The following is a 20,526-nucleotide window of genomic DNA, read 5'->3' on the forward strand; positions in this document are numbered from 1 at the left end:
GAGCTGTGGTGGAGGAACAGATCAGGCTGCGTTCCTCTTTTGGCACTCAGGGTCCATTCCTGCCAGAAGCAGAGTACTTTTCAGTTAAGTTTAGCGTATGCCATGGGACTGCATGTTCTCTGGGTCCCCTGGGCACAAGCATAACTAGCATGTAGCCATGAGAACTGTGGAGAAGACCACTGTGGCACCACCAACGACAGAGTTACCAGTTCTGTTTCTGACCCCCCTAGCAGCTCCTTACAGGTGGAAGAGGCTACTGTGCAGCACGCTCTTGCTTGTCTGACTAGAAACTTAGCTTGCCAGCTTTCCTCCGAATTGCAGTTATCTTCTTGTCTTGACTTTTTTGGAGTGCACGGGTTGGTTTTTTTGAACCTGTGGCATCTTTCTGACTTGTGGAGGATTTCAGATCATTCTTGTGCACTCTATGGTGTCAGTCATCTGCCTGACTTGGCAAAGAGCTCCTCAGTTTCTGGTCAGTATGCTCTGTTAATCTCAACCCTCTCTGTCAGCAAACAGCACTAAGGAGGTTCCTAAATACTTTGGGAATGCTTACAAAAGCTGTGCTTACCAGTATCGCTGCAAATGAGGCTGGTTAATCACCAGATGCAAGATGCTGCACATGGTCGTGGGGTTCTTGACTGTTAATGAATCCTGAGAGACTCCTTATGGAGTTTAGAGACGTGATTACCCGTCTTCAGTCAGATGTGTGGCTTGCAGTGTGTATCACTGTACAAGTTGGTGCACACTGTGAGGCTGTGGCTATAACTGTCACGCTCATGTACTATTTGTGATCCTCTGTTTTAGGCTTTGCCCCAAGATCTGCTATTGATGCTTTTGGATGATTTTATCATTCAGAGGACCCCTTGTATAGCAACTGAGCGAGTCCTTTGCTCATTCAAGAATTCTCCAGTGATGTTGCACTTACTTGAGTTTCCTGATGAAATGTGGAAAGCAATCTAATTGAATCTCTCTCATTCCTGCACAAGAGAGAGCAGGTGACAAGGCAGGCGTCGCTGTCTCGACAAGGCTATTCTAAATGGAATTTCTTCAAGCAGAGATTCAACAAACTCAGCTCTGTCACAGTTCTCCCTTGGCTGACATCCTCCTGTACATCCCAGCTGCACCTTTAAATGTGAAATCAAAGCACATTTATTTCACCACTATCCCCCAAATCATCTTCCCTTTCCCATTTTCTGGGCTGGAAAAGGATAGTTGGAAAAAAACCTTTAGCTATTCTCCCCAGCACAATAAATGCACACTGGACATGTGAAGATCTTAGCCATGGTAGCATCCCAAATCGTTAAAAGAGAAAATTCTTTTCCTTACTGTTTGGATAACAAATCACACTTAGTGTTGTGCAGAAAGAGCAACATTTTTCAACTCCTTTGTCTTGGAAATTGTCAGGAATAAGTTAGTCTGTGTCTTATCCCAGAATTGGCTGGGAGACTGTAGGATTATTTCTTTCTGAGGCTGTTCTTCAAGAGCATTGTGTTCCCCTGAACATGGTTTTTGCTCATATGGGGATACTATAAGGATTCTCATCCCATAGCAATCTGTTCTTCTCTGAATTTTCATGCTAGGCTTTATCTTTTGAGATACTGAAGTCTTGGGGTGGTGTTGGAGGCTTTATTTGTTTTCTCCCTGTGGTCTGAGAACAGATTAGGTAGGGAATGTTTACCAGCGAAGTCCACTATCATTTTGTCTTGCAACCCTAGCTGTGTTTGTCACTAGAGAGAACATTTTCTTTCTTCCATGAGAAATTCTCTGCTTAATAGCTGGAAGAGTTCTACAAGGTTAAGTAGATCTATTTTTTTTTTCTTAATTGTTATGTTTAAGTGGTCAAGTGAATACAGCAGGGATCAAAATCTGACATTATTTTCCTGGACTGAAGAAGCCTAGCTTAGTCTACCTGGCAGCAGTTTCCACCCGTCCTGTGAAAGGTACTGTTATTTTCTTCCTCATCCATGATTCCTGGGGTTTTTTTGGAAAAGACAATTAAAACCTTTCCATTGCTTTAATGTTACAGTTCCTGCTGGGATCAGGGGATAGATTTAAACTTGAGATAAGTGTATCTGCTCTGTCATCTTAGGGAGGTTTGCTGCTTCTCTGGGCCTTACATTGGGGACATAGTGGAAAGACTACCAAAGTTTGTGTGACCCTCAGGCATTTACCCACTGCTGCTCTTCTGTATTGGCATGAACAATACTACCAGGGAGACCTGGACAGTATCAAGAGTGACTGTATGGCTCTGGGAGTAGTGGTCAAGGCCATGAAGCCCAGGTGGTTTTCTTAACCCTGCCGGTGAGGGGTAGAGAGGTGGACCGATCCTGCTTGTGAACTCTTAGTTTGCGCAGCTGGTTTCAACAACACTGTTTTGGGTTTTGCGGTCATGGAACCCCTTTGAGGAGTAAGGGCTGCTTGGAAGAGATGGGATCTAAGTGAGGCAAAAGCATCTTTGCCAACAGGCTGGCCAGCCAGATTAGGAGAGCTGTAAGCCAGGAACAATAAGAGAGGGTGAGCAGTGATCAAGAAAGGAATTAGTTGATTGGGTTGGCAAGCAAGCAATGTGAGGTGATGTGAACAGGAGAAATCTCTTACTCAAGAAAACAGGGATTGAAGATGTCCACCTCAAGTGTAAGTGCCTAAGTAAGGAACTATGTACATCACAGTATTGTGACAACAGCTCTCATACTGTTTCTAGGAAATCAGCATGACTAGGTGTCTTTCTGAAGTGCCTGTGTGCTAATGCATACAGCACAAGGAACAAACAGGAGGAATTAGTGTGCAGTTGCATGGCCACAATCTCATTGGTATGATGGAGGAGTGGTGGGATAGCTCATGCAAATGTAGTATGGCAAGGGAAAGGTACAGACTGTTCAGGAAAGATAGTTCAGGAATGATAGGCCAGGAAGGTGAGAAGGGAGCATTGCTGTTTATGTGAGGGAGCGGCTGGAATGCATGAAACTGCGTAGGAACAGGTGATGAGCCATTTGAGAGTTTATGAGCCAGGATTAGTGAGCAGACTAACATGGGCGAGGTTTTGGCAAGTATCTGCTACAGACCACCTGATCAAGAAAAAGTGATAAGGCCTTCTTCAGACAACTGGAGGAAGCCCTATGTTCACATTTCCTGGGCCTCATGCGGCCATCCTGATGTCTGCTGGAGGAACAACACAACAGTTCACAAGCACTCCTGAAGTCTTCTGGAGTGCATTGACGACAGTGTCCTGACACAACTGATCAAGGAGCCAAGTAGGGAAGGGTGCTCTGCTGAACCACATGCTTATGCACAAGGTTGATGTGAAGGTAAGGGGCAGCTTTGGCTGCAGATGGTGGGGTTTGGCTCAAGATCCTGAGAAGAGCTATAGCTCTGCAGGTGTCTTTGCCTAACATGCTGATGCTACTAGAACATCTAGGGGCATCTGTGCTCCCTAGGGTTGTACTGAGCTCTTCGTGTGAATAAACTCAAGATCCACCTTCAGATCATTGTTAATGTATAGGGCACAGCTTGGAATTGATTCAAACTTTCATAGGCATGTGAACTGTCATTTAAACATAGGTAGCAGTTACTATACTTAGAGTTCTTCAGGTGGTTAGTCCATGCGCAAGTTCACTTCATACCCTCTTTCCTTTTTTCTCAAGTCTTGTAACTTTCTCTAGAGATTGCAGGATGAGAGGAACTGGCAAGGTCTTGGCCAGCGTTGGGAGGATTGTCTGGCGTATCTTCCTAGTACTGTTGGTTTAGCAAGTGCCTTGAGCGTGTGTGGAGAGACACCACTCAAATCTCTACATGGTTAGCCTGAACATCTTAAAATCCCTTTTGCAAGTGAACAGCCACTCTTCTGCTACTCAGTTTTGTACTAGGGTATTACTGATGGTCTGTGATTATACATAAAGAATGAGCTAAATAGTTAAAAAATTCAGATTATGAAGATTCCATATGAGAAGGCTTTACTACAAATGCTGTTTCTAGTGGTAGTTGCATTTGTGCTTAAAATCAGTGGTGGGACTCAGCACCTGCTGTTCTTCCACAGGTGGATTGACCTTGCCTGGCTGCCAGACCCCTCCCGAGCTGCTCTCTCTCCCCCTTCTCAACAGGACAGGGAGAGAAGATAAGGTGGAAAAGTTTGTGGGTCAAGATAGACAGGGAGATCTCTTAGTGATTGCTGGCATGGGCAAAACAGATTCAACTTGCGAAAAAGTAATTTAATTTATTGCCAATTAAAAATACAGTAGGATAGCAGTGAACAAAGACAATGTGGGAAGAAAACCTTAACCCCACCCACTCTTCCTTCTTCTGAAAGGCTCAACTTTACTCCTTTGTCCCTGACGCTTCTACCTCCTTGCCCCCCGGAGCAGCACAGGGGGGATGGAGAATAATGGGGGTTGTGGTCAGTTCATAACACTTCATCTCTGTAGCTCCTTCCTCCTCATACTTTTCCCCTGCTCCAGTGTGGAGTCTCTCCTGCAGGATACCATCCTTCACAAACTGCTCCAGCATGGGCCATCTCTGTGGGCTGCAGTCCTTCAGGAATAGACTGCTCCAGTGTGGGTCCCCAATGGGCCACATCTTCTGCCAGAAAACTTGCTCCTGCGTGGGGTTCTCTCCAAGGGCTACAGTGCCTGCCAGGAACCTGCTCCAGTGTGGGCTCTCCATGGGCTGTAGCTTCCTTTAGGGCATCTCCCTTTGCTGCAGTGTGGGTATGTGCTCCACTGTGGTCCTGCCCAGGCTGCAGGGGCGCAACCTGCTTTCAACATGGTCTCTTCCGTGGGCTGCAAAGGAGTCTCTGGAGCACCTCCTACCGCTCTGCCTTCACTGACCTTGGTGTCTGCAGAGTTGTTTCTCTCACTTCCTTCCCCCCACTGCCTCCCTTCCCTGCCCACCCCTTCTCCACAGCAGCTGTGGAGCATGTTTTACCCTTTCTTATTATCACAAAGGCCCCACCACCTTCAATTATGGGCTCAGCTTTGGCCAGCAATGGGTCTGTTGGAGCCAGGTGGAACCGTCTGTGTCCAGCACAGAGCAGCTCCCAGCCTGATCTTGCAGAGCCCATCCCTGCTGCCAACACCTTGCCATGTAGACCTAATACACTTGCTTTAGTAAGTCTAATACCATACCACTTCTAAGGCAACTGCACATGGCCTGGAACTGAAGTTTGCTTTGACTCTGGTTATTTTTTTGATGCAAAAAAAAACAGACATGGATGAAAATAGATTTGTGGTGTCTTTTGTATGATGGTAGCCAGGAGTCTCAGCTCTTAAGAAAGTTTGGCTGCATGTCTTAAGAAATTTGGTTATGGTGGAGTAAGCATTCATCTTTGTATTCTCAGCCCGTGCTGGTATCTGGTGTCCATAAGAAGTTGAAGTCAGAGCTTTGGAAACCAGAAGCTTTCAGCCTGGAATTTGGAGATCAAGATGTAGATTTGGTGAACTGCAGGAACTGTGCCATAATTTCAGACGTGAAAGTGCGTGACTTCTGGGATGGCTTTGAGATAATATCTAGTAAGTAATAACTATGGCTGACTAGTTTAACTGAGCAGTCTGTCTTATTACCTTCAACTCCTCCTTTTCCACCTATTTTCTCAAAAAAATAATAACTAAAAAAAAAAATCCAAATAGCTATCAGTCTCAGTCAAAGAAGACATTGCTCCTTAGATGAAGCACACCCTAGAAAATACTTTATTGGTGAAGATTAGGGCAGGGCTGCCCAAGAAAGCTTCATCTGTCCTACAGCGTGTTGTTGTGTGTTACTTTCATGTGTCAAAAGATGATCCATTTAGTGGGAAATGACTTTTTTTTTTTTAACTTTCCTCAGTGAAATTAATCATTAGTTACCATTATTAAGACAGTAAGTAATTTGACTACCCGTACTCCCCTTCCAACCTCAACTTCTATTGTAAAACTGAAGGGAACCTGCAGAGCTAAAGCAGACTGAGGCTTTTGGTGCTAAAATTCAGACTTGGTGGATTACATCAACTAAGTGAACTTGACGTTGCAAATTATTTTATAGTAGAACGTCTGCAAGTACAAATACAAGTTTATATGTATAATGAATAGCAATGCTGTATGTGTATCTCGTGTGTTAACGCATTACTTAATGCTTGAGTTCTTTGAGAAAACCTCCTGTCAAGTGTGGATGCAGCAGCTAACCAGTTAAAATTCCTGGGGATATAACTGGTAAGATTAAAGAGCTTCTGAAAAGCAGAGTGCTCTATTTTAGATTGTATATATCTAGATCAGAGTGGTCTTATATTTACAGATGTTGGAGTTGTAACAGTTCATTGCAATGTTACTGATTTTAGTGTTGTGTATAAAACGTTTTCTGCATCTATTGCTATGTGCATGTAGCAGAAGTGGTGAGCTGTTGGATGACTTAATGGGATGTTTGTTCAACAGCAAACAAAAGGATAGGTTTGTAGACCAAAATATTTCCTTCCCTACTCATTGTCCAATCAAAGAGCTCCCAAGTTTTGACTTGTTTTTATATGGTTCCAAGTACAGTGTCTTGTATTTTGGACTGTTAAATTTCATACTGTTTCTGTTATGACTCAGAAATAAATGGCCTTTCTAGGATAGAACAGTATGGTCTTTCTGTGTATTAGTGGTCATTGGGAAACTTCACAAACTCTTCACTTTTGTGCTTGGGTCATTCATGAAAATAGTACATTTGAATGGGTCAAGGTATCTTTGAGAAATATTATTTGTAGTTTGTCTCCAGACAGATACGCTCCTTTCAGCAAAACCAGCTGCTGCCTTTCTTTCAGACAATGCCTTTACCACACTTTATGTGAGAAATGTTAGTGATCTAGGTTGGAAAACCTGATCACTTTTGCTAGTTTCTTTTAAATACATTTTATTTAGTGTTTTTCAGCCATGTGCAATCGTTGTTTTAGAAGAGTATTATTTGCTGCTAGTCCAGAGATTTCACACACTAACTCACATGAAAACTGTTTGCAAACTACATAATGACTCTTTACTTCTCTGCATTTTATGAGTTTTAGATTTCTCAAATACGTGGCTGGTTCCACCTCCCCCCGCCTCACATTAAGTTGTTAAAGAGATGTAGAACAGCCACTGAATTTGAGGTGGTATTGAGATAATCCCTTAATTACTCTGTATGATCCTTAATTCTAGTTAATTTTAATATTGTACTGCTTACTTTTAATATATTTGAATTCTAAGTGGACTTTTGGCAGGTCTAACTTTAGTTTTGATCCTTCTTAGACCTGCTTTTCTTTGGTCATCAGATGTGTCCTGGGTTTTGTCCAGTTTAATGTCATTTGTCAGATCCGTATGTTTTCCTCCAGGTAGCTCTTCACTCTGTCCTTTCTGAATAGCCTTCCTATGACTTTCTTGTTTGGAACGAAGATCCTTGATGAGTTCAAAATCTTGAATACGGGAAGTTCTGAAATGTCTTTCAAGTCCCTGAGCTTTTCAGTTCACTTTCCTCTCTAAAATCTGTAGCTCATCAGAATTTGTTTTCTTTAAATCAGTCACTTTGGTTTACAAGTCTGCAGTTCTTAATTCCTTTTAATTTAAAATAAGTCGGTTTTTATCTTGCAAAATAAGGCTGTCTTCTGTTAGCCTGTTGATCTATAATGCAGATGTGATGCACAGGTCTCCAAGTCCTAGTTTCTTAGATATGCTTTCCCTTTTGGTGCTGTCAGCAGCTCTACCTGGTCTGGGTAAGATCAGTTGCTTTTTGTTTGAATACCGATCCTTGGTAAGGTAGGAAGTGGTGAAAGATGGTACTTTCTGGGGAAAAGGGGATGTGAAAGTGTTAGACTGCAGTACACCCTGTTTTCCAACTGATGGCTTCATGTAGAGTTGTGAAGAATCTGGTAGAAGAGTGAACTTTGTTTCTCGCTTAAATGTTGTGCTGAGTGTTCTAAGCTGCTCCACATACCACTTCTAGTTATACTCTCCTAGCCATTGTAACATCTGAGGCAAAGCAGCAGTTGATGTGGTCAGTGCTGTCATATCGCACATGCACTGTTGCGTAGGTAATGTCATCTTTCTGTACTGTCAGCTTTCTGTCTTACCAGTCAGGACTTGCATACTAATGTTTGAATTTGGCACCCTGTTAATTTGAGTGCCTCTAGCAATAAAGAATAAAAAACCCTAAAGGCTGTCTTCCTCAGTAACCACCTGCCATTTAGCTTTTTTGAGTGTGGTGTACCGTGGTCTCTTGTTTTATACTGAGGTTAGGGTTGATTTTAGAGCATGAACCAATGACTTTAACTTTATAGAAGCATCACTCCTCTTGAAATGAAAGATAAAACTCCTTTTAGACTTCGGTAAAAGTAGTAAGGCAGAATGCTTTGGAAAAGCTTGTTTTCAAAGTTGAATCAAAAGCTATTCTAAAACTTAGCAGCTATGCAAGATCTGTCAAACTTTTACTGTAGGAAATGAGATTATATGTAGACATACAATTGTTAAACTGTTGCTTGCTTGGAAGCGCAAAGTAAAATCAGGATCCATTTTGTTGTACAGTATAAGAGGTCTTGGTACAAAAGACTCACAGCTCAAACAAGATAATGGGCTGCGGTAAAAAGATATTACACAAAGAAATCTTAATTTGTTTCTTGCAGAACGGCTCAGGTCTGAGGATGGTCAGCCAATGGTACTAAAGTTAAAGGACTGGCCTCCAGGGGAGGATTTTAGAGATATGATGCCTACAAGGTAAGTAAACCTTAGCACCAATGCCTGCAGGACTGCTGTAGGCACTACAGGAGGAAAATATGCCTTTGTTCTCTTTGCTCTCTAGGTTTGAAGACTTGATGGAAAATCTTCCTCTTCCTGAATATACCAAGAGGGATGGCAGACTGAATTTGGCTTCTAGGCTGCCAAGCTACTTTGTCCGTCCAGACTTGGGTCCCAAAATGTACAATGCCTATGGTATGTGAGAATAGTTCTGCAGATGTTGATTTTTGCGACTCTCTATTATACTCTTTATTAGGGCATATGCAAGGCTGTGGCATTAATTAAAACGCACTGCTTATCTTTGAGCACACTGTTGGTTTTTTTTAATTAGTTCTGTGATCTATTCCTATGCTAGTCCTCTGTCAGATGTGCCCTTTTTTGCCTTGTGGTTTCCAAGAGATGCACTTGGATAAGTTAAGTTTGCAAACAATTATTATTTAATACATATAATACCAATACAGGGTTCAAAGAGAAGTTGGTATTTTTTTGAGACCAATTGATACATTTGAGAGGAAAATCAGCCAGTTTCTGGGTGCTTTGATCTGTGTGTTCATGTTTTCTACCAGGGTTGTAATTTTCTTAAGCTGTGTCTGACACAGACAACATGGCGAGACAAAACTGTCACCATGTTCAGCTACCTGAATGGCATGGGTTTGTCCTCTTAAGACTGTAATTATATAGTAGGTAAATAGCATACAAATGGAGGAAACCTTTGTCTGAACACATACCCTGCATGGGCCTGTGAAGCATTAAACTTTCAAATTATTGTCAATATAGCGAAGTGTGGAGAATATATGAGCAATTAATTAATAACTTATCAACTTGATCAGTTCCTGAATGTGCTGACTTTGAGGTCGTGGCCAAGCAGGTTTTGGAGACTTTTAATTTAAAACAAATGATTACTAAAATTCCAGGAGACTTTTAAATGACGTGCTTAGGAGGTACATTGCATCATATGGAGGTACATTTTGCAACTTTAGAGTAGGGTAAATAACACTTAAAAGTAGTTGCTCTTTGTATATGCTAAAAAATGTCAAGTGATACTGATAAGGAAAAAGCTGCAGCTGTCTTGCAAAGCAAGTATGTGAAAGCAGACTTACCCTAGTATAACTTTGGTAGTTTTCTTTGAATGTCAATGAAACAGAGATGCAGAGGTTTATTAAGGTTTTGCATTCCAATTACCGATATACCTACAGTAATAACTCACCTGAGGACTTGAAGATTTTTCATTTGCTTCATCTCTTTTAAAAAATGTTTTAGCTTAGTAACCACATGTTGATTAGACTTAAGCTGTAAAGCAACATATTGCAGTTCTGAGAAAGTGTTTGTGGAGTTTGAGTGTTCTGAGCAGTATGACATCCCAAATATGAGTCTGGAGAAAAAAAAAGTAGGGGTTCGAACTTAGGCAAACTGAGCTTATTCAGTATTTAACGGTGTTCAGTGTTTTGTTTTGTGTACTGCTTGACATGTAAGCTGAGTGAAAACAACTGTACACTAAAAAGCTTATAATGTAATCAAGCACTATATATATGAGTGCAGCAAGGAGCAAGGTAATCAGTGATGGCTGACTTGTCTTTGTGTATTGCTAGTTGCTAGCAATGGAAGGAATGGATTAATTTTGTTAAATTTATCTTAAATCTCGGAGTTTTCTTTTCCTTTGTATCAGTGTTTGTGACAGGAGTGTTGGTTTTTTTTTTTTTTTTTTTTTTTTAGGAAAGAACATAACCCTCTACTGATTGATCATTCTTAGATGTATAGGTCTCGGTCCGAAAAGAGAAAGTATTCACTTTTTTTACCTTCAAGTTAAAAGAAAAAATTTAGCTAAGTCTGTCTTCAAAACCAGTTTGTATCTTTTTGCTCTTAGCTGCTTTACAGTCAAATTAAAGGGTGGATCTAGATACAAAAAACAGTCATTCTGTTTATGGTAAATAAGAGTAACTTTTCTAGTCTATTTTGGTTGTAAAAATTTGGTTTGCTTTCTGAGTATATGGTGGGAAAAAGTTCTCAATAGTGAGGCAAAGTCATGTGCTTAGCATTTTAAAGCAGTAAGAGAGAAAAATTGAGACTGAAGCTTGATTCTTAAAGTGATATTCAGTTACATAAATAAAAGGACCGTTTACAGAAGTTAACTATGAAGAAATCTTATTCCCTTCAACAGGTTTTGTTGTGTAAAGGACCTTAAATATTGACCAATATTTATGTATGAATACCTGAACTGTTTAACATGACTTGCCATTGATGTTGTATTTGTATTTCCCAGCATACTCTGTGTGTCTTAGACCACTAGTAAATAATTAAGAAAAGATTGACACTTCTTAATTATATTCTTGCTGCATCAGGCAAAGTACAGTTTTGAGGTGGAGGTTGTAAGGGCCCTTACTTGAGATCAATCATTAACCTATCTTTTGTGAATTTGTCAGGCCTGGTTTTTTGAATATCTATATTATGTTTATCCATGTTTGTATTTCAGTTGTGCTTTCTTAAAGTTCATATTATGAACTGTCCAAATTAGCTACTGTTTCTGGTCTGTTACGATAGGTACTATTATGATAGGTCCTGTCCCCAGAAGCTTATATTTTAAACAGAAAAGAGATAAATATGATGATGATACTAAAATACAATCAATAATCTTGTGGTCATACTTATGTTAGTGTTTGCTGATAGAAAGATTCTTTTAATCTTTTTCCCCCCCCATTGTTAATTGCTAGAGGAAGTGGTAAAGCAAAAGTAGAGACAGAGTGTTGTTGAAGGGTCAGAGGAAGAGAGACGAATGTGTTTTATGAGAAAGTGAAAGAATTAAGCAGGAAACATTTGAAGTATCTTTCTCCATTATTCATAGACACTTGAGAGGTGTAAGATCATCCAATGTGTAAAGGTATAAGCACTTGAGAGTCTGCAGGTATTTTTCCTTACTCAATTGTAATCTGAATAGTTAATGATGAGTTGGACAATAACTGCTGTGAATTCAACTGTGGATTTTATAGCTGAGTATGAGAAAATAACAAAGTGCTGGAGGCTTATACTTGTAACCCACTAAGGGCTTGCTGCACACAGTATGATGCTAATGGCACTTAGAGCAGTCAGGGTTTCTCTTGTACCACCAAGCAAAGGAAAACAGTGCCAAGGAATGACTACTAACTTTGTATTTTGAAAGACAAATTCCCTACTACAGATTGTATAAGTGTCCCTCAGAGAGACAAAAATGTAAAGTACAAGTTCAGGCTTTGTTTTTAAAATGCTTGTTTTCTCATAGCTTGGATGAACTATATTTGCTGCTTGTATTTCCTGTAGAATAAAAATACTAGTTAGCAGTAAACTTTACTTATGACGTGAGCATGACGTGAAGACTTCAGCTACCCTTTTACATTGGTTTCTGCTCTCATTGATGTGTAATGTTAGCATTCTAGAAAGATCTTTCAGGCAGGTTATTTCTATAAGAGCTTAAGCAGAACTTGATTTTGTTTTACACTCTATTATAGGCTTAATCACTGCAGAAGACAGACGAGTTGGTACCACAAACCTGCACTTGGATGTGTCTGATGCAGTTAATGTCATGGTCTACGTTGGAATTCCTATTGGGGAAGGGACCCATGATGATGGTAATGTTTAAGGAAAGCTGTTCTCTGTCCATTAAAAATCAATTGTGTGAGAGAGAAAGAAGACGGTTCCTTTTGTTGTTTAAGCTTGTCATATCTATGATATATAGGCCAAATATACAAGGCAGTTTGCTACATCTGCAGCACATATTTAAAAGTGCAGTGATGCTTATTGGTTCCTAACTGTGGAAGCAGTAGAGTTTTGCTAGAAATCAGATATATCCCTGAAGAAAGGAGGAGAAAGGGTGGTAAGTTACTCTTTCTTCTCCTTGTATTTGAATAATTATAGTTAGTTCAGTTTGAATTCATGACTGAGCTTTGTGATTAGCTGTCAACTGACACGTTTCCTGAATTTTGTTAAGATGAAGCTTGATGTGCTTAGAAAGGGCACTATATGATGCAGCAGTTGCAGTAGCAGTACAAGTGGATTTAGCAGCTCAAAATGCTTCTCCTTCTGTATGTCAAAAATCAGAAGCTTTGTAATCATATCGTAGAATCACAGAATGGTTTGGGTTGGAAGGGACCTCAGAGATCATTTAGTTCCAGCCCCCCTGCCATGGCAGGGACACTTCCCACTAGACCAGGTTGCTCAAGGCTCCATCCAACCTGGTCTTGAACACTGCCAGGGATGGAGCATCCACAACTTCCTTAGGCAACCTGTGGCAGTGTCTCACCACCCTCAGGTGAAGAACTTCTTCCTTGTATCTAGTCTAAACCTGCCCTGTCCCAGCTTCCAACCATGACCCCTTGTCCTGTCACTGCAGGCCCTTGTAAAAAGTCCCTCCCCAGCCTTCTTGTAAGCCCCCTTCAGGTACCAGAAGGCCTCTAGAAGGTCTCCCCAGAGCCTTCTCTTTTCCAGGCTGAGCAAGCCCAACTCTCTCAGCCTGTCCTCGTAGGAAAGGTGTTCCAACCCTCTGAACATCTTAGTAGCCCTCCCCTGGACTCACTTCAACGGCTCCATGTCTGTGTTGTGTTGGAGGCTCCAGAGCTGGACACAATATTCCAGGTGGGGTCTCACGAGGACAGAGTAGAGGGGCAGAATCACGTCCCTTGACCTGCTGGACACACATCTTTTGATGCAGCCAGGGATACAGTTGGCTTTTTGGGCTGCAAGCGCACAGTGTTGGCTAACGTTCATCCTGTCATCCAGCAGCACTCCTAAGTCCTCCTTCTCAGGACTGCTCTCAATTGACTCATTGCCCAGCCTGTATCTGTGCTTGGGATTGCCTCGACCCAGGGGCAGGACCTTGCACTTGGCCTTGTTAAACTTCATGAGGTTGGCCTGGGCCCATCTCTCCAGCCTGTCGGGGTCCCTCTGGATGGCCTCCCTCCCTCCAGCGTGTCGACCTCGCCACACAACTTGGTGTCATCGGCAAACTTGCTGAGGGTGCACTCGATGCCACCGTCCATGTCGCCAATAAAGATGTTAACTAGCACCAGTCCCAGCACCGATCCCCAAGGAACACTGCTTGTCACTGCTCTCCACTCAGACATCGAGCCATTGTTCGCAACTCTTTGAGTGTGGCCTTCCCGGCAATTCCTTATCCACCAAGTGGTCCATCCATCAGATCAATGCCTTTCCAACTTGGAGACCAGGATGTCATGCGGGACAGTGTCGAAGGCTTTGCACAAGTCCAGATAGATGACATCAGTTGCTCTTCCCTTGTCAATTGATGCTGTTACTCCATAATAAAAGGCCACCAGATTCGTCAGGCAGGATTTTCCCTTGGTGAAGCCATGTTGATTGCCACCAGTCACCTTTCCATGTGCCATAGCAGAGCCTTCAGGAAGATCTGCTCTGTGATCTTGCCAGGCACAGAGATGAGACGGACTGGCCTGTAGTTGCCCGGATCTTCCTTTTTTCCCTTTTGGAAAATGGGGGTGATGTTTCCCCTTTCATAGTCAGTGGACACTTCAACAGACTGCCATGACTTCCGAAATATGATGGAAAGTGGCCTAGCAACTTGGTCTGCCAGTTCTCTCAGGACCTGTGGATGGATCTCATCAGGTCCCATGGACTTGTACACCTTCAGGTGTCACAAACCTGCTCTTTACCTACAGTGGGTGGATCTTCCTTCTCTATCCTCTCCTCCGGCTTCCGCAACTTGGACAGTGCAGCTGGAGCCCTTGCCGGTGAAGACCGAGGGAAAGAAGCCATTGAGAACCTCAGCCTTCTCCGTATCACTTGTGACCGGTTCTCCCATTTCCTTCCAGAGAGGGCCTACAGCTTGCCTAGTCTTCCTTTTATCACTGACATACCTGTAAAAGCTTTTCTTGTTACCCCTGATGTCCCTGGCCATATTTAATTCTGTCTGGGCTTTAGCTTTCCTTACCTGATCCCTGGCTGCTCGGACAACTTCTTTGTATTCTTCCTAGTCTACCTGTCCTTTCTTCCACTTTCTGTAAGCTTCCTTTTTGTCTTCAAGTGTGTCCAGGAATTCTCTGTTCATCCACACCGGCCTCCTGGCATTCTTGCCTGCCTTCCTCCTTTTTGGGATGCATTGCTCCTGGACTCGGAGGAGGTGTTCCTTGAATGTGGACCAGCTTTCTTGGGCCCCTCTCCCCTTCAGGGCTTCATCCCATGGTGCTCCTCTAAGCAGATCCCTGAAGAGGTTGAAGTCTGCACTCTAGAAGTCCAGGGTAGTGAGCTTGCTGCACACTCTCCTTGTTGCCCTGGGGATCTTGAATTCTAACTTTTCATGATCACTGCAGCCAAGGCTTCCCTTGAGCTTCACGTTAGCCACCTTCCCCTCCCTGTTGGTGAGAACAAGGTCCAGCATGGCACCCCTTCTTGTCGGTTCCTCTACCACCTGGAGAAGGAAATTGTCATCAATGCCTTCCAGGAACCTCCTGGATTGCTGGTGCCCTGCTGTGCCTGCCTTCCAACAGATACCCAGTTGATTGACGTCCCCCATGAGGACCAGGGCTTGTGAACATGAAGCGACTCCTATCTGTCTATAGAGAGCATATCGCTTTTATGGATTCCCCTTTCAGAGGTCCTGAAAACAATTGATGAGGGAGATGCTGATGATGTAACAAAGCAGCGAATCCATGAAGGAAGAGAGAAACCTGGAGCATTGTGGCACATCTATGCTGCCAAGGATGCTGAAAAGATACGGGAACTTCTCCGAAAGGTATGTTGGTTACAAAGGAGGCTTGAGTCTACAGGATTCCTTGACTAGCTTGCTTACAACAGCTGAATGATAAAAATTGCTATCAACATCAAGTGCATAGGTATTCTAACTCTGTCTTTGAGGACATTAATAGCTATTATGTTCCCAGGTTTTCAGCCTGGTCTGGAATCTTCATACTAATGCACATGTCACTAGTTAAGACCTGAATGAGCTTAATGAAAGTAATATCCTACCTTGAAACAGTTTGTTGTTTTTTTGGTGCAGAGCTTTTTGTGAGCCAGCAATATCAAGGTGCTGTGTCATGGTTTCCCCCCCACCCCATATCTTGGCCCTAGGTTGGAGAAGAACAAGGCCAAGAAAACCCCCCAGATCACGACCCCATTCATGACCAAAGTTGGTACTTGGACCAGACCTTACGTAAGCGACTCTATGATGAGTATGGTGTACAAGGCTGGGCAATAGTGCAGTTCCTTGGAGATGCTGTGTTCATCCCTGCAGGTGCTCCCCATCAGGTAAGTATGCCAACTCTAGGGCATATTGACAAATAGAATTGAATTTGAGGCACAACAGAACTGTGACTTCAAAATAAGTCTTAGCTAATATTGCTGACTTAGGTGTCCTTTTCTCCATAGGCAGTTTTTACAGGATCTATTTGAATTGGATCGTAGTCGTTACATTAGTAAAAATTATATAAATACATGAATGATGTGTAGGTACTGTGATGGAATTAAGGAAAAAAATATTAGGGTGAATGGTGGGAAAACATTTCTGTGCAGTGAAACTTCAGCCAAGGGAACAAACAGAATTCCAAAGAAGTGTGGAGAACAGGAGAGAAACTTGCTTTAGGGAAACTAGAGAAACACTAGTGTATGTGGGAGAATAGGGAACACATGAGATGTCATGTATTTTGTTCTGTTTTTACTATTGGTCACAATACTGTGTGAGATAAAATAGGCTTCAGTTCCTGTTTCTGATAAGTAAATGTGGAAGAACTTAACATACATAGTGGTGGGGTTTTTGGGGAGGTTTTTTTTTCATTTTGCATGGTTCATTCAGTCTGGATATATCTGTCATTTGATGGTGGTTTTTTTTTTTAGGTCCATAATTTGTACAGCTGCATTAAAGTGGCAGAAGATTTTGTATCTCCAGAACATGTGAAGCACTGCTTCCGTCTGACCCAGGAGTTCAGGCACCTGTCTAATACTCATACAAACCATGAGGATAAACTGCAGGTAACCTTTTCATGACAGCAGTCACTAAATATATCATGTGTTTTGCTAGTTTTGTTCAGTCCTAGAAATATGTGGCTAGTGATTTAAGAAGGAACACCTTTCCACAACTTCAGAGGGTCTTGTTTGATGAGCATTTAAAAAATAATTAATGGACCTATGTAAACAAAAATTAGTAATAAACCTTTGGATTTCCAGAGGACTTTCCCACTATTGGACTAGTACATGTGTTCGTATTAAGTTTTTAAATGGCCGAATCCTGAATGACAGTGAAGCATAGCAGGACAGAAGAAAAGCCCTATTAAAAAGGGAAAAGCAGTGCTTTTTTTTTTTTAAGAGAGAGATGTTTAATTGACCAAGGACACTTGGTTTTCTTTCTTTATTGCCTAAAGGAAAATTGCTGTGAAAGTGAAGACTTGCTTATTTAAATCAGGGACATAGTTCAGTGGTGGACTTGGCGGTGTTAGGTTTACAGTGGGACTCGATGATCTTAAAAGTCTTTTTCATCATAAATGATTCTATGATTCTACGGTAGTCCCAAACAGGAAAAATAATGTCTTTTGGTTTGGAGAAGTGTGACTCCTTAAACTAATAATTATGCATAGAATGTATTATGCACTGAAGTAGTACATTCTGTATAAAACAGCAAGTTCTACAGGGAGAAGACCATAGAGACTTTTTTTGTTTCACCTATGTGTGCTTCTGAAGAGTTAGTGTCTGTTTAGTTTGCAAATGTTGTTGTTAGCATTTTTTGTGTATTAGTAATCTCATGCATGTAAAATGAAGGAGTGTGGAGAAAAGGAAAAGAAAAAAAAAAGCAAGAAACAACTGCTGCTAAAGCAGAGCTCGGTACTCCTGTGGAAAGGAATACTGGTTGTATTTGTGCCTCACAGCCAAACTCTACCATTTTTCTTTGCCATTTTTAATGTATATTTTTGTATAAACATCTGTCTCTGTATTTTTTATATATATATATATATATGTAAAAAAATACAGAGACAATAACCATCACATAAATGATACAAAAGACTAACACCATATGTACAGCAGGAAAAAATGATGGTGCTTGGCAGTTTGTTGGGCAAGTGCAATTAAGCTACTCACTCAAAGGTTAAACTGTTCTGTTCAATACCTAGAAACTGAATTCAAATAAAATTAGATTAGAAAAATCAGAAACAAGATAAGAGGTTTGATTGTTAGATAGCTAAGCATGGAGCAGATTTCTGTGAGTACTAGTGGATTTTTCATCTCTGATTTTGCTTGCCTTTCTGGAAGATGCACAAATTAGAAGAATTTCTAGCCTCCATACAAAGGCAATAGGATAATTTTCTGTGTCATCTTAATTTACATGGGGTTAAACCATACGATGTTCTTGCTCCATTTGGGTTTGATTCATGCCGATCTGTGACTTGGATCGCAATGACTTTTTCGAAATAAACTCATACGGCTGACTTCTGCTAGCTGTCATGAAAGAAAGACTTTATCTTAAAATAACATGAGTAAATATATGTTGCTGGGTGACCTGAACATGAGTTAATAAATCAGTGCAATATTTGCTGTCTAACCATGATAGTTAAAATTTGTGCTGTTGATATCCTGAAGCAGCGATAGTGTATATACATTGTGTATGCTTGCCAACTGTTAGGAATTCAGCTGTCAAAGTTGATTGCATAGGTAGGTAAGACTCTTGTTAGTCTCTAGAAGTTGATTTTTTTTTTTTTTTCCTGTTACAGGTGAAGAACATTATCTACCATGCAGTGAAAGATGCTGTTGGCACACTGAAAGCTCATGAATCCAAACTAGCTAGATCGTAGGAACTGGTAATTCCAAATGCCCTGTGAAGTAAGCCTTTTGCTCACAGTATATACAGGGACTGCACATGACTGCCTCTGCAGGAGCAGAGGTTTGTCACTAAGAGCTGGTGTGGTCAGTATTACACACACTCTTCAGCCACTGTTTTTTACGCTGCCTCAACACTGAAGGTCTAATGGAAGGTCGCACTGTTACATGCAGAATTCCAGATTCTAACGAAAGGTGCCATGTCCCTTTCCTGTGGCCTTTTGCAAATTGGAAGAATGTGGAAACCATTTGGTGTTCCTGCATATTATGATTAGAAATGGTATAAAGAGTGTGGATGGTTTTTTTTCCTCATGCCTAGTTAGTCTCTATGAAGTTAGAAGGAATGTGCTGGAGGTGGGTTGTCCTACTGCAGACTTAGTTGATAGCTGCTGAAGGAGTGCGACCAACAGTAGCCCAACTGCAAAAATTTAAGCAAACTTCCCATGTGAGATACAGGCCAAGGAAAAAATAAAGCTATTCTCTGCACTCCCCTTCTTGTAGCCGTTTCTCTATACACTGTAGAGTTGCAGAAATAAAGGGAGAACCCACTTTTTTTCCCCAGGAGACTCCAGAAATAGGAGAATTGTGTATTTAGTGAAAAACTAGGTTTGTAGTGAAACAGTTAATATTTCATGAAAGTAGATATTTTTAGTATTTTTGAAGTACCACAACTGTTCCTGGATTTTCAAGGAAAGGCGCATTACATTTAGTCTTCCTTTCAATAAAATCAAGAAGCGATTTTTAGACAGCAGTCCAAAATAGCACAAAAACAGCCAAAGGAGAGTAAATAGAAATTGACACCCCACCTCCCCTGCCCATATTCCTCAACCATCTTCCCCCTTCTCCCTATACCTCCCTACTTCCTCAGAATGAGAAGTAAAAAGGAGTATAAACTCTGTTCTCACATGGAGATGTTGTACATCTCTCCCTGCACTGGTGACTGCAGGCAATAGTTCACCCAATACCAGTGCTAGCTGAAAACATCTATCCTTTCCAAAGCGAAGAAGTTAACTTTCAGTGTCAACTTTGTCCAGAACTATTTTAAGTAAGATGTTCCTGCTTAATAGAACTGTATTCAGAATTTACTAATGTCAGCATTGATGCAATGGATTTCATTGTCCGGGTACATGGGGAAATGTATCTACCTTATATCCAGCTGTACTGTAGTGCCACCTGCAGGCCTGTTAATATGTTCACGGTTATTTCATTTTTTAAAAATAAAGTCATTTACTGTAACAGCCTGGACAGTTTCTTTCAGACCTGCACACTGACCTTCCTGCTTCGAGTTTGTCTCAGGTTCTGCCTCTGGCAGTGTAGGCTGCCTGTTGATTTCTTGCCCTGTGTCTGACCAGAAGGCTTGGGTGTTTTACACCTGGTGTCCCAAATACGTGCTGGGAGCACACCAAGCTGCCTGCAGATTCTTGATTCTCAGAGGTGGTTTGGGTAGAGGATCTGCCTTGTCATAAACAACATCTCTTGTGCCGTACTGCCCACCTCTTCCTAACAGGTTGAGGTTCAGAGCTGCCCTCTCCCCTGGGGATACGGACGGGGTGGTAAAGGTTCCCTGGTTTCCGACCTTGGAGTTGTGATGGCAACAGCAGTTCTGTTCGCTGACTTGTGGCATGCTGGCAGCTTCTCAGGTTGGTTACTGGGTGCAAGTAGTTCGCTCCCAGGCTTTTGCTGCCTTCATACCCTTGCAGCTGTCCTGCAAATATGGGCTAAGTCAGTCTGCTACAGATGAAAAGGATTATCCCAGACCCATGAACCACTCAACTTCACCGTATTGCTATTGTGCAGAATTTCTTGTGCACTTCTGTTGTACTCTGTGCATACAACCCATTCTGAATGGTTAATTATAGCTGAGATGCTTCCCTCATTTGTGCGTGGGCGGTGTGTGTATGTGTGTGTGTGTATTGGCAATTAGAATTAGATAAAGATCAAAAAGACAAAGACTTGGCTACATGTCACACAATAGCTTTGGTCATTTCCAATGCAGTGATCTACAATAACAGTTCTGCATCTCGTG

At 41.7% G+C, this 20,526-nt stretch overlaps 1 protein-coding gene across 1 annotated transcript in view; it reads left to right on the plus strand.

The window, feature by feature from the left end:
- Positions 1 to 19,736, plus strand: part of KDM3B (lysine demethylase 3B) — a 70,322-nt gene extending 50,586 nt beyond the window's left edge. Inside the window, exons 17-24 of the mRNA XM_086470795.1 lie at positions 5,330 to 5,501; positions 8,591 to 8,681; positions 8,767 to 8,897; positions 12,182 to 12,301; positions 15,293 to 15,432; positions 15,768 to 15,944; positions 16,530 to 16,664; positions 18,395 to 19,736. Coding sequence (XP_086326921.1) covers positions 5,330 to 5,501; positions 8,591 to 8,681; positions 8,767 to 8,897; positions 12,182 to 12,301; positions 15,293 to 15,432; positions 15,768 to 15,944; positions 16,530 to 16,664; positions 18,395 to 18,475 — 1,047 coding nt within the window. The 3' untranslated portion in view covers positions 18,476 to 19,736. The remainder of the gene's footprint in view (positions 1 to 5,329; positions 5,502 to 8,590; positions 8,682 to 8,766; positions 8,898 to 12,181; positions 12,302 to 15,292; positions 15,433 to 15,767; positions 15,945 to 16,529; positions 16,665 to 18,394) is intronic.
- Positions 19,737 to 20,526: the final 790 nt, after the last annotated feature.

This window comes from Leptosomus discolor, chromosome 10 (genome assembly GCF_034619465.1).
Source record: "Leptosomus discolor isolate bLepDis1 chromosome 10, bLepDis1.hap2, whole genome shotgun sequence".
Lineage (NCBI taxonomy): Eukaryota > Metazoa > Chordata > Aves > Leptosomiformes > Leptosomidae > Leptosomus > Leptosomus discolor.